A 14234-nucleotide genomic window follows, 5' to 3' on the forward strand; every position below is an offset into this window, starting at 1 on the left:
GCACGTGGCGTTCGGGAATAATGTAGTTGGCTGAAAGTCGGCGACCCGTGGCACACACGATATCGTAACCATAATGCTCTCGCTTAGATCGGTTACGACACGTAATTTCAATCACGTTCGTCGCATTATCGCCGTCATTATATAGCCATGTAAATCACATGGAGCGTATGTGTATGGAAAACAGCCAAGTGGAACAATTCGATTGGTTAAGATAAAGGATATGTGAGGAAAATCGTATTATTTATACTACAACTATCAAATTTCGTAAAATAGTAGATTTCAGATTTTTTATTTTGCTGAAAATATGCAGATGCTGCTCATAAAATTAATATTAACTTTGGTTAAAATAAAAATGTAATTTCGTGCAGATCTATCGTCATGTGATTGTGCAAATTACATAGGACGTATGCATGGAGAAAAGAAAATGGAAAAGTCTATTATCAAAAAATTAATTCAGCAGGTCGAACGTACGCATCGTGCCTGCTGACTGAATCTTTCGTTTCCGAAATCCGTAACACGCGATAGCTAACAGGATAAAATTCCTAAAAGAAGAGGTTCGAATCTTCGGAATGTCAGAATTAGCTCTATCGACGGGAATTAGCTTGTCAGAAACGAAGTAGAGAATTCAAATTTAATCACGCCCACAGCTTTCCATGTTCTACGACGCACGGGAAGTGGCATTATTAGCTTTCGAATCGAACCAATCGAGCCGCTTCCTTATTAAGCCCCGCGGCATCCCCTGCGCTCGCTTTTCCATCATGCGAACCCATGAAATCCTCCCCTTTTCTGCTCTCCTCCGGCCTTCGTCCCCCTTTTTTTAATTCCACATCTACATTTCCGATGGAAAATTTCACTCATCCCTACCTCGCCTGAACGTAATTTTTCCCCAACGATAATTCTGATCGGCATATTCCACGATTTTACGTCGAGCATATCGATGATATTTCATAAGCCAACCTTGTAGAGGGCTGTCAATAAGTAGGTTAATTTTGAAATCGGATGAATATTATCAAAACTCGTGTTAAATTTGTTAGAAGAACGATTCAAAGAAATTTAATACTTTGAAACGATAAATCAACCATCGTGTATATCTACTGCATTTAACTATATGTTGAAAGGGTTGATATCATATTCTTTGGATAGCATTTTTCCGAGCGATATATTTATTGCTGTATAATACACGAGTGATAAGATATACAACGGTGAAACATGTTCAAAGACATTTTCACAAAATTCATAAAATTCTTAGGATAATTTAAAGAAATTTATTAGAAATAGATATATATTGAGATATGTATAATTTTATGTGCTAGACTAGATTAGCCACGTAGTAGTGACACACTTATGTGAATATGAGTGTATGGAAGTATGTGTGTGCACAGCGTCTCGAAAAACAGATGAATGTAACTGTTCCGTTGGCAGTGTGATATGGAAGATGGAGGCAAAGAAAGTGCTGAGACGCGTGCAAATGTATATCGAGGAAGATCCTGGAAATCCTTTATTAACTAAATCTAAAGCTATTTTAATATGAATTCTAAGTGTAACCTTAGTGTTCCTTTACTTTTATTTCGGCGATTAAGATCCACAATTTTCAACAGTATATATTGAATTGATAAGAAACAAATAACTACATCAAAATAATTGGTATTTCCGCTTTTGCAATTATTTTAATTATACGAGACTTTTTGCCAATATTAATGTTTTGTTTTATCGAGACAGAAACATAATTACACAATTGATTATTATATACGTGATATTACCTTGAATCTAATTAGATGCCATGTACTATGCAGAACATGTTTAGCTCGGTAATTTTAGTTTGTTAAAATATCTCAAAATTCGCTATATGATGACTGTGCAAACTGTTGATTATTCTTGGCAATTATACTTGACGTTTATTCCTAGTAACAACGTTTTAACATTTTAATGTATTAAAAGTTTAGAGCTCGAAGAGCAAGCGAGTTAGTTTAATTTTTCATATTTTTATAAATATTTACGTCTATCGCAAACTGTTATTAACATTCGTCGTTGTTTATCAGAAATCGCTATGAAAAAGCAAAGAGCCCTTCTCCGATATCTCTTGCAGCAACAGCGCATTCGTTCGAAATTCCCGAACTTTGAATATAAAACAGGAGTTACTCTTTCCACTCTTTCCACGATTTTCCCGCGTTTATCGAGATTTCGCCAGTTACGAGAGCAAGAGCCGCGGCGACACCACGAACGTACTGACGAAAACGCCGCCTCCTCAAAATGCATAGAATTACTTTGCATGGTAAACACACGGAGGAACTGGCCAGGTCTTTTTCCAGACCTCCGCCAATCCTGTGTCACCCTTACGGCGAATTTCGCGAGCGCTGTTAATTTCGTCCCGTGTCGTTTGACGTCGAAAACCGGTCTGGACGTCGTTAATGCATGCACCGGTGATTTCAATTTTGCGAAACTTCCGCGGGCGTAACTTTTTGTCCTCGTGTTCTCCACCATCACCTCCCCCTTAATCCCCTGTAATTTGATGATCCTCTAATGGCAGCGCGTAAAATCGACCGAGACGTGGAAAAAGGGATGGTTAGCCAGGGAAAAATAAAAGAAAGTATAGCGAGTTACCGACGACGTTGACGAGACACGATTAAACGCGATTATTCGACAAAATCACGACGATTTTCTGTTGATCTTAAGGTTTTGAAATAAAGCAAAGGTTTGACGAGATTGTCTAGACGCTATAATACAGGTTTGTTACGTTTGTGATATAGGAAGTTAGAACCTTTAGGTGTTTCGAGTTAGTTGAACATTTTATTGATAATATAAAGATGAAGAAACTGGGATAGAAATATATAATATTAGTTTGCTATATGAACATTTGATTTGAGAAAGGATTCACTACAACCTATAAAATTGAATAACGCTTTTTTATTCTCTCCACTTAAATATACAAGCAAATCACTATTTAATTATTTATATGGAAAGTTCTGTCTAATTTGATTTACCTGTGATATAAGCACTTGACGCACTTAAAGTACTTCTTTTACTTAAAATAACAACTAGTTTTATTCTCTTCGACATGCTTCAAGAATTGAAAGAAAAATTGAAAAAAATTCCAAAAAACGTAAAAATTCAAAAGCATACACAATCATTCGGAATTAATGTTTCATCTCAGCGCCCACGCATCCGCAATTCATCTTTGATTTGATTAAATAAAAATATAAATGTTTTATAAAATGGGAGGATTCCGAAAATTACTTTCTTTTTACTACATTTTTCCTACTTAGATAAAAAGATAGAATCGTGTATTTCGAAAATGAATAGTTTACAACTGTAGGAATGTTCAGAAGGAAAACTTTCAATTCGATTTCCTCTATTTAACATAACTCTTCGTTCTTTTCACAAAGCGATCAAAATCATACTCTTTACCGGAAACAGAACAAACACGATTTCTGTAAAGGGTTATTATCATTTTACACAATTTAAACGATTCGTGGGTCAAGAACGGTTAACCCTGAAGGCCACAGGTGCACCGGAACTTGCCGATGACTTAGTGATCATAGCTTGATTTATATTCAATAACCAACGGGGGTTAGTTACTCGCCACGGTCGTATGCAATCACGTTCCAGTGTGTAAACACGTGCGTACACGAGTGGACGCGCGTGTCCTTGTGTCGAACGAGGAACACGCACACGCATGCCTTGGCAAACGTGGTGATTGCCTCTGCGCGCCAAGGGGTAGCTTCCGGTTTGCGTAACAGTGCGCTCCACTTGCTCGATACCTAAGAACGGCTATGGGCTACTGTGACAGTTTCGTGATGCTTGATGGACGATATTACCGGCCTTAGTAGCTGTTTTAGTCGCTCGAATATACATCAGTATCGTTGGTAATTATGCGACAGATCGAGAATTCTGATTATATTGTAAGGGCGTGACTGCCTTTCTGGAACGTTGATAATTTTGCTTAGATAATTGAAAGCTATTTTGGAGAGAGAGAGGGAGGGAGGGAGGGAGAGAGAGAGAGAGAGAGAGAGAGGGAGGGAGGGAGGGAGGGAGTTTTTAAGATTAAGGAAATTAGGTTTTTAAGAGGCTGATATTTGTATTAAACCTTTTGGAATTGAATTTCTTTTACGTTGTCTATACTGCCTTGTATAAATATTAGCATATCTATTTTTAGTATTTATGGGAGAATCGTAACGAGTTTTACTTTATTTAATGTTTTCCATTATAAAGGAAATACGATACAAATAGAATAAGAGATTTTCAGATTTATTTCAAGAGGTACGTTATTTTATTTTATACAGATATTTTTCGATACGGGTTGATATATTTTATGTAGAGACACGAGTATTTTAGAATATAAAGCACACATTTTATTTTATATGAGTGCGTTTCAGTGTTAATAATTTTATACGAGTGATTGCGAAATTTTATATAGAAACGCGTATATTTCAAGAATTTGATGATTTCATTTCAACCGTCGAAAACTGTAATACCTAATGTACTGTGTGTGTCTATATGAAAATTTTAGATATTCCATTTTATTCGACAGGTCGACAATTGTATCGATTGAAAATATCTTATAAGATTGATCGATTAGTTTTATTTTAATGGCCAGAGATATCTTTTATGTACAAATGTCTGCGTTTCGACTTTATATATACTGCTTTCATTTGAAACATTAATAACTGACAAAAATACTGAAACGTTAAAATTCCTATTATCTAATTTATTTTAAGAAAGAAAAAGCATTTTAACGAACATATGAACCTATAGCATTTTACTGACTGCGAAAAACACTCGTATATTATTTACCAAAGCTTCGAATAGCACAGGAAGAGCTGAAAAATTTCAAAACCAAAGATAATAATAAAATAAACAAAAACATATTCGCATGTTAAACTGGCGATTGAAACTTGGCAAAATCAAGAACTGAAAGTGCATCGGATCAACGAAATCAATTTTCCATTAACCACAGCAAAGAAACGTGGAAACGACGCGGTAATAAATTGAAAAATTCATTAACCTGATCGTACACGATTCGATTAAATTTCAAATTGATCGTGAGACCAGAAAGGCAAACGGAACTAGGCGATGGATTCGATTAACCGTTCCGTCTGGAACGTTTAAAAATTGTACGGTTTAATCTGTCTCTTTTTCCTTTTCAATCGAATTTTACGCGATAACTTTTGAAACAGCAAAACAGCGGCTACGCCGTGATTGATCGGAACGAGAATTGACTGGATCCGAAACCGGCGTTGTTGCGAAAACAAAGGAACGAACGATGGAATTTTCGAGCAGGCTGCAGTTTAATTAATCGCAAGGGAAACAACAATCGACTCTGCGTACCTAGTTTCATGTTTCCAAGACAAACTCTGTGCATCTGACGTGCACACGAATTGAAAAGCCCTTTACATGATCGTCATTCGTCGTTGTATTAGCGAAGCGTCTCGTTTAAGCAGATGCATCGAGCTTGAAAGGGCGAAACTTGAGGATAAATTTTGACTGTAACTCGTACAAGGGAAATAGAGTGTCGCGTGTTGAATATATCGTTGCCGAAAGCGAAATTTATACTCCATCCCTGGCGATACTTCATTCATACAGCTGCCTTCTCGGATCATTCTCATTATTATTAACGAGTTTCTCAAATTTGTGGAAAACGTAAGAGAATCATCGATGACCGTCTTAAATTGCAATTATTCAAATTCATCGATGTTTCCAGTCGTTCGAATAATTCTAAGCAGCAGTGTATCTCTCATTGTCAGTGTAAAACAAACTGCCGTAATCTTTCTTTTAACCACTTCCATCTCGAAGATACGTGTCCGTAAACGAAGGAGGATGCACGGAGCTCTAGTGGAAGTCGCAATCAATCGTGACTTCCGGTAGATCTCGACGCACGGGGGAGAAAGTAATCGCGTATATTAGGGCAATATAAATCCGGCACGGCGGACGTTGTCGCGCGACGTTGCGACTGGAATATTAAGTATGAATATGTTAATGGACCGGCACCCTATTCTTCTCGCCCTTTCGCGTGGTGGCGCGCCGCGAAATAATGCATGACCAGAACTTTCCCTTATCGCCCTGGTGATGTACGATCACCAGGGTCGCGCTATTTACTCGAGTGTTTCTGGAAATGGACTAGCCAAGATTTCATCGTCTTTGCCCGCTTGATCGAGACAAGAGACACACGCGGAAATATTATTCCCTTACAGATCCTCTTACAATGTTTTCCGGTTCGTATTCTCTTTCTTTAGTGGTCTCTTAACGTACAGTCTCTTTCGACCTAATCCATCAAAAACGTACAATTTTCTTTCTAGGGGAATTGTTTCTTGGATGCATAATAAGAGTATATTTTTATGACAATATACTTTTTAATACGATAAAATGCAAAAGACAAAATACGAAGCAACAGAAAGCGTGTGGCCTTTATAAACACGAATTTCTGCGAGAAAGAAACATAGCTCCCTTTTCGCTTCTCCTTCACATTATCGACATAATCAAAATTCCTTCGCCAATCGGGCGAAACTTTCAAGCTGAGCGACTCAAAGGCCGAAAACTTGGCTGCTTTTAACGATCCCCTTCAAGTTACATTGTTAGCGGCGAGGTTACACGAAGTGGCTGCAGAGATCGATCTGCATGTGGGTGGAAACGCTGACCGCCCTGAGGGCATCTGACGTGGGATCGCCGTTGCATAAAAATCCGTCAGGGACACTGGTCCGTTTCGTGTTAGTGCTCTCTGTGTCTATCAAGGTGCGTTTAAACGAGCAGGAACATAAAATGAAAGCAACAGCATTCGTTCGTGCTCGTTTAATGTAAACGCCCAGCGAGAAAATTGCTCGCAAATGTATTTATAAGAATCGAGCAAACATTTTTGGAGTATTTTTAGTGCATTCTAAGAGAATTCGTACGTACGATTAGCAAATAAACGAACAATCGCCAATTCGTCGTTTACACTTTAACTGTTTCACGGCGCATTAAAATAGTGGTGTGATGCTATAACTACGTTGAAAAATTTCTAAAAAAAATTGTTTCATCTAGATTTCTCATATAATCATATAATTATAATTATTAAATATGTACTGCTCACATGGTAGATTTTAAAATAGGAAATGTATAGTGATTCATGCATTCACGTCGTCGTAACAATTATAAACCTTAACAATTTATAATTTCCCGCGTGTTCGTACAATGTACATCGTCGCTCAAAAATCTTAGAACGGTATCTATATTTGCATGAAAATTACGGAAAGTTATGTAATTATCAAACCATATAGAGATGTCGCCTAACAGGATACATTATGCGATAAAGAAAGTATCAGACGCGAGTGTATCATGAATTTTACTAAAAAGTATATCCACGCTTCAAGCTTAGAAATCTGCATCAAATATCGAAGTTTTATAAAAGACAGAAGGTGTTTTAAAGCTTTTAAACAGAAGTGTGTGGACTGCATTAATTTTACTAAAGTAGGCAACAAGCATTCGTTCGCTTAATCGAAACGCACTTTTACTCGAAAGCACATTCTCTTTGTTTCTCTCCCTTCTTTACTTTTGTTTTAGTTCTTTTGTTTCACAGCATCGAACAATGAATCAATTGAGTCTCATTGGCATGGTTAGATAACTATGATTTAATGTGACAGCAGAGTATGAGAGAGTGGGTAGTTCAAGTGGATTTTGTGTTTCGGTTATTGGAGCCGGATTAAATTTAACCCTGCCACATCGAGAAATTTGCCGTCCACGTTATGCCAATGGATCTCGAATTGAATTTCGTCTGCGTGAAATATAACGGAGATAGCCAATAGAGGAGAAAAATTGTGTATTTTTCTTCACTTTTTTTTAAATAAAAATTTAATACAGTATGATTTATGAACTTGTATCTTATGAACAAGGAATAGATTCGTTTGGGAAATTTTAAGTATAAATTTTAAGCAAGCTTTTAATCGAAGCATTCTTTACAAGATTAGATCTCGAGGAAAATTATCTCCAGAAAATTCTAGATGCTATAGGAACTTTGATTTTGCCCGTTATTTTGCTCATCTGCATCTTCTTTGATTGGAATCTCCTTGGATTTTTTAAAATCCTGCTGCAATACAACGTACTATGCAATGTACAGTGCAATGCGCTTTGGATATTATCGATTTATCGTTATTAAAACGCAAGGCATTTTCAAATAAAGAATTTACGGAATATTTCCCAATAATTATTTATATTTCGCAATAATACCTGCGATGAAGTTTGAAAGAGAAAATTTGGCATTTAGTTAATTTGTTCTTTGAATACTTGTCACCCTATGTACGCTCTATTTCGATAACTTTTAATTGTATCAAAATTTATTTTTATTTCATAATCTAGGTAATTAAATTACTTCCCTCTTCATATGATATTTTAGGAATGAAATATTTAAAGTAACATAATGTACTATGCATTTTACAAAAATCTCGGTCTTTGGCATTTATCTTCTCCGTGCAATTTATTTGATTTGTCAGCCTGTTGTATTACATCGATACGAAAGTTCACTTATTTTCTATTACATAATATTAGAAGTATAAAAATATTTTTTAGACTGATGTGTTATATTGACAATATCGAACAATGTATACATTAAAAGATTATTAAAAAAGAAAAATATAAAATATCTTTTCCTTTAACGAATAATTTAGATCGAAACAGACGAACAGACCTACATATACATATTTTTCATATTTTAATAAAAATAATTCAAAGTTTAAGTATTTCAATTTTATCATTTGTTCCCTAAAATTTTAATTGCAGCAATTTACTTTTATCTTTTAACTTATTCACCTATTTACTGTTTTCATTTTTTAACAAAATTCGCTGAAAATCGAAGTCTTTCAAATTACATATCTATTTTCGAAAATTCTAATTTCAGCAACTCGATTTTATTTTTATATTAATTTTACAACCTACTTCGTGTATCCATTTTATTTTTTATTTTTCCTTTTTTTCTATAATATTATATGCCATTACGCGGCTTTTAAAACACGAAATATTTTTAAGCGGCACGATTTATTGTGCATTTTAATAAATGCTTCCAGGCAACGCTTGTAATATGCTTGTGTAAGAGGCATCGTAACAAATATCCAGTCATGGTGGAAAATGTTTTCCCGCGCCAGGGCTTTACACGTTGTAAAAATCCAAATACAAGGTATAATAATCGTTGAATTTTTGATATGTCGCTTCACTCTACACCTGTAATCATGCTAAACGGAGCATGTAAACTGTTGACTGATAAAAAATTTAACCCGTGTGTCCTGAGCGTTCTTTGGTCCATTTCTCGCGACAACATGTTGCTCATACATTTCAATGAGAGCACTCCAACGGGTGCTCGGAAAACATGTATCATCAGCGTATACTTGTCGGAGTTTACTTTTTAAAATCATATTAAAGAATGATTAATGGCGTAACCTTGGTTATTATCATTTTCGCTGGCGCAGCAAACATGACGAAATAAATATACAATATTTTACAATATTCTACGTAGAATACTACTTTGGGTTGATTAATAAATTTATTCACTTTTTACTATATATATATCATTTGCATATATTCTATACCATTTCGAAGAATGCTATAAAAGTTGTTTAAAGACTTAATTAACAGCGCTCAACGTACTCTTTTGAGGAAACACGACTGAATTTCCTACTCGATCTAATAAATTATTATTCAGCCTAATACTATTCTGCAATTTTATAACGATAGAAAATGGTGATTTATTTAAAAGTATTTATAAAGTTATACATTTTATAAGACCTTTCATCTAAGGAAATAAACAAAGTTAAATACCGATCTGTTATTTTGAAATATTTAAATACCATAATGTTTGGTAACATATTAGTGATACTTACCTCGTCAGAGATATAAGAATATTTTATTTTGATCGTATATGAAGTGTTTTAATTTATTGTTCTTTTACTTTATAGAACTGACATGGAAGCTGTATCTGGAGCCAAAAGTGGCACGTTAAAGTTCATACGCACTTTGACTAATATCTCGAGAGATGCCGGTAGTGTAGTGCACATGCGATGCGAGGTTGTCGGCGATCCTCCGCCAACTAGAATCAAATGGTACAAAAACGAAGCACCTCTCGAAGAAAAGCGGCCCAAGATCACTATAAAGAAGATACCTGCGCAGGTAATTTATTAATGACAAATATTTACCTTTAACTTTTCCTCCTATTATAAATACGAAATAAACGGCAAATAAAAAATTCGTACAAATAACCTAACATTATACAATAAAAGGACTTTTTAGGAATATTTGCAATTTTACACGTAACTTCTAATGAGAATAACATTCTAACTTTCGTAATTATAAACATGTACCCATGAGACTACAGTGAGAACAGGAGAGTTAAAAATTTGTGCTTTACATTGGCCAAATGCAGAAATATGTATGTATGAATATGAGATGTAGAAATACCTATGTAGATGGAGTACGTTGTACCAAAGTATAGATCATGTTTATACTAGATAAAATATCTTGAAATAACATCAAAAATATTTTACTATTTCTAGCCTTGTTTTATGTTATTGTTTATTAAATATGTTTTATTATACATATATATGTAATGTGAATAGGAAAATAAAGAGAAAATATTTGTATTCCTCAGACACATGAACATGCTGCGAAGAACATCGCCGGAAGCCGCCTAAAAATCGTCAACTTAGATGTCTCTGACATAGGGTTCTATGCTTGTCGTGTAACGAATGGGAAGGATCAGATCCAAAGCGAAGGAACCCTTCGCGTCGATTCGTCCAAAAGCAGACACGGTGAGTCAAATATGAATTAAAAATATCCTACCAAATATTTGTACAACTATCCACCAATAATAATTATTCAACAATTATTTACTAGATCTTTGTTTAAACTTACTTGAAAGATATAGGAGTATTGTCACTTAACAAAGCATTCAATAATAGAAATATGAAATCAGCTAGAATAACGAACAATTAGAAACGAGATTAAAATTGCAACCAGATCAAAAACTAAAATTCGGAAGAAATAAAACCGAGATTAAAACTCGAAAGGGCAAAATTTAAAGAATAAAAGATAGATAACACTGACAAAATTCAATTGTATTGATACGAAAAACTAGATTTATCTTAGCTTTCTTCTACAGACACGATCATCAGTGAATCTATTTGTTTGCATCAAACTAAATATGTATGTATTTGTATCTTTGTTCTTCAATCGGAGAGTTCGAATTCAGTCCGTGGGTAAACGTTTCACGATTTCGAACAAGTATCTATGATGACGAAGAAAAGCTTTTCGTGATCTCGAACGAAGACGTGCGAAATATAGGAAGCTTTAACGGAGGATCGTAAAGCTGTCAATTCGACTCATCGAAATTCCCTTTTGACGTCTACTCGGCGAGGACGTGAGGGGAAATTGATTCCCCCGGGCAAACTGATTCCTTTTAGAGAAAAAAACGTCGAAACGCCGACTTTGGCCATTTTTTTGGGACAATGTTTCGAATAAGGCAAAACTTGAAACATTAGAATATTGTTTAAATTATTTCAAGATATTTTATTTATTTTCTAAAAATACATGTTGCTGTACACATAGCGAATCAAAATAATATTTCTTTCATTAATACAATAAAATATAGTAGATATAAAAAATAGATAAAGGATATTTCACAATTTCACCAATATTAGTGTATTTTTTATTCAGAGATAATATTCAATTCATTGAATTCATTGAATTTTAATCGTTGAGAAATATAATATTATTGTATGAATATGAGAATTTTTCTTTCATATACAGTAATACATTAAAGCTACTTATTTATTTTGAAGATGTCAGAAATCATAGATTTCTCTTTTCCTCATTTAAATATTCATAAAAATGTTATAACATTTTATAGAAGTACCAAATATTTATGTGGGTTGAATCATAAGATGTTTATATGAATGAAATATTTATAAAAAATCCATACGTATGAAAACGCTAAAATAAGTACGAATTTATCTGTCATCAATGAAGTTTATTTAACTATTTCCCAGTAGCAATTTCATGACCAAGTTTACGAGGATGCGACGTGCAGGGAAATTCCTCGTGCTCTTTACAAACGTTCTGACAAGTCGTAAACTCATAAAGCATCTGCTTCTGAAACACATTGCACGCAAAGTTAGCGAATTGCAACCAAATGAAGTGCCTTCATGATGTATGAAACTATATACGTACGAAAACACCATTTTCTAAGATGCAAATTCCTACGTCCGTCAGTTTATCAATTAACTTTTACTTTACTGCCAAAATTTTACGAGTGCTTACTCGAGAAACCTCAATTTATTTACAAAAGTCGTCACTTTACAGAATTATTAGTTTAATAGAAAAATATCGACACTTTCCATGCATATTGCACAAAATGAATTAGGCAATAAAAACTTTAAATATCTTTTACCCTATTTTTAGTTATTATGATACATCTACTGCGCATCGTTCTTGTACAATAATTCGTAATATATATTATACTTTCTGAATTTTATTCTAGACTTGTGTTCGCTTATTATCCAAAGAATATATATACATATAATAATTACTTATTTTACATTCTATAGTAATGTTTAGTTTGCTTTTTATTTATTTTCCAGTAGATAAAATGAATTTTATTATTAGCTTTTAATTAAAATTTTGTAATTTAAACTTTACATTTACGCTGTCTCTGGTCGCTATATCGATCGCTGCATTATTTTGTATAGTAATACATAATTTGCAACACACAATTTCTAGACACTGTTGAAAAATTTATGTTCATTTATCGATTCCTGACGTTTATTCTCCAAATAAAGTGACCAAATATTTGCAACGTTTCTCTAAAAAAAAGTAGAGAATTAAAAAGTTTTAGCAACACGAACGCAATTAAACCTCTTTCGTTTCTACTATCTCTTTCACAGCACACCTGCGTGTTAATAGCTCCTGTATACGGTTTCCGTGTACGGTGGTAATTAGAACAGGCCTACCACGTTTTCCAACAAAGTTCAAACGCGACACCATCAACAAGTTCTAATCTATTTTCACGGATGTGTCGCCAACGCTTGAAACGTTGGAAGAACCGTGCTGTACCGCTAAGAGTCTCTTCCAATTCCAGGCTGTTAGAGTTTCTTCTCACCATTGTTTTCGGCCCAAAGAAGCTGCAAGATGTACCGCGAATTCAATTCTCCGAACAGAGAATTGAATTGAGCAGAATGTACGACGTTGCTTCCTGTACGGAAAGCTCAGTGTTGTTTTTCGATACTCTTTGTGCTATTTCGAAATACAATCTTTTTTATCAGAAGAATTTTTCTTGTTCAATTATATAATCTTCTATAGAATAGAATGGAACAAAGTATACCATGGAAAGAATTGTAATTATCGTGTATATCCTAACGTTAATTATACACGACTTTCCAAGAACGAAAAATTCCAATTTATCTATTAAAAGTCTCGCAAAATCCACCTTAACACGTTCATCGCGTACCTTCAAAACTATACTGAGATTGTAAACACGAATGAAGCAACGGACAAATTACAACCTTATTCTAAATTTTTCAGCGCAACGACAAGCCCAAGAATGTCATATTCCCCACCACAGAGACACAAATGTCCCCCCTTCTCCTAAAAAAAAAAAAAAAAAGAAAACAAGAAAGAATGAGAAGAAGAAGGGCGAAGGAAACAAGCTTCGAAGGCGTATTAAGGCCGATGCCAGGGCTAATTCAGCCTCATCCCCGTGGAGCTTGTCGTCCCTTATAAGTCGGTATTCAGCCGGAAAGTTTTCGCCCGGTGTCTCGAAGAGGAATTTCGCGCGAGAGGAACTTTCGAAACGCTGCCTTGCCCGCCAGCGATGAAACAAAACTGACAGCGTTCCTCTGACGAAGTTACCGGCCGACACCCCTAACAAATTCTAATCTAATCGGCAGCGAGAGTGGGCCGATGCACGGAGGAGAACGTTTCTTCGCTTGTCGCCCCTCGATGGACCCGATGGCCAAAGCCTTGGAAACCCTTGGCGACGCGGAACTTTAATATTAGCACTCTGCAAGTCAAACTCTGCTAGTACTCTCCTCCCCGATCCGGCAAGATTCGAAGTTCTTTCCACTCGTTTCGATCCCCCGTACTGCGCCCCTCGTTTTTGATCCTTTGAGAGGACGCGTCGTTGATACGAGCCTCAGTGGAAATCCTGGCAATGATTTGTTTGACAAGTTCAGTCTCGATATAAGTTGCTGGGAGATTTTTGTTTCGGCAGCATGTTCATTTTCTAT

General features: G+C 35.2%; 1 protein-coding gene across 2 annotated transcripts in view; it reads left to right on the forward strand.

Annotated features, from left to right (window-relative positions):
- Nucleotides 1–14234, forward strand: part of LOC126873695 (tyrosine-protein kinase transmembrane receptor Ror) — a 350758-nt gene that overhangs the window by 292956 nt on the left and 43568 nt on the right. For both annotated transcript variants that reach the window (XM_050634820.1, XM_050634822.1), the window contains exons 3-4: nucleotides 9915–10125; nucleotides 10604–10763. In XM_050634820.1, coding sequence (XP_050490777.1) covers nucleotides 9915–10125; nucleotides 10604–10763 — 371 coding nt within the window. The remainder of the gene's footprint in view (nucleotides 1–9914; nucleotides 10126–10603; nucleotides 10764–14234) is intronic.

This window comes from Bombus huntii, chromosome 15 (assembly GCF_024542735.1).
Source record: "Bombus huntii isolate Logan2020A chromosome 15, iyBomHunt1.1, whole genome shotgun sequence".
Lineage (NCBI taxonomy): Eukaryota > Metazoa > Arthropoda > Insecta > Hymenoptera > Apidae > Bombus > Bombus huntii.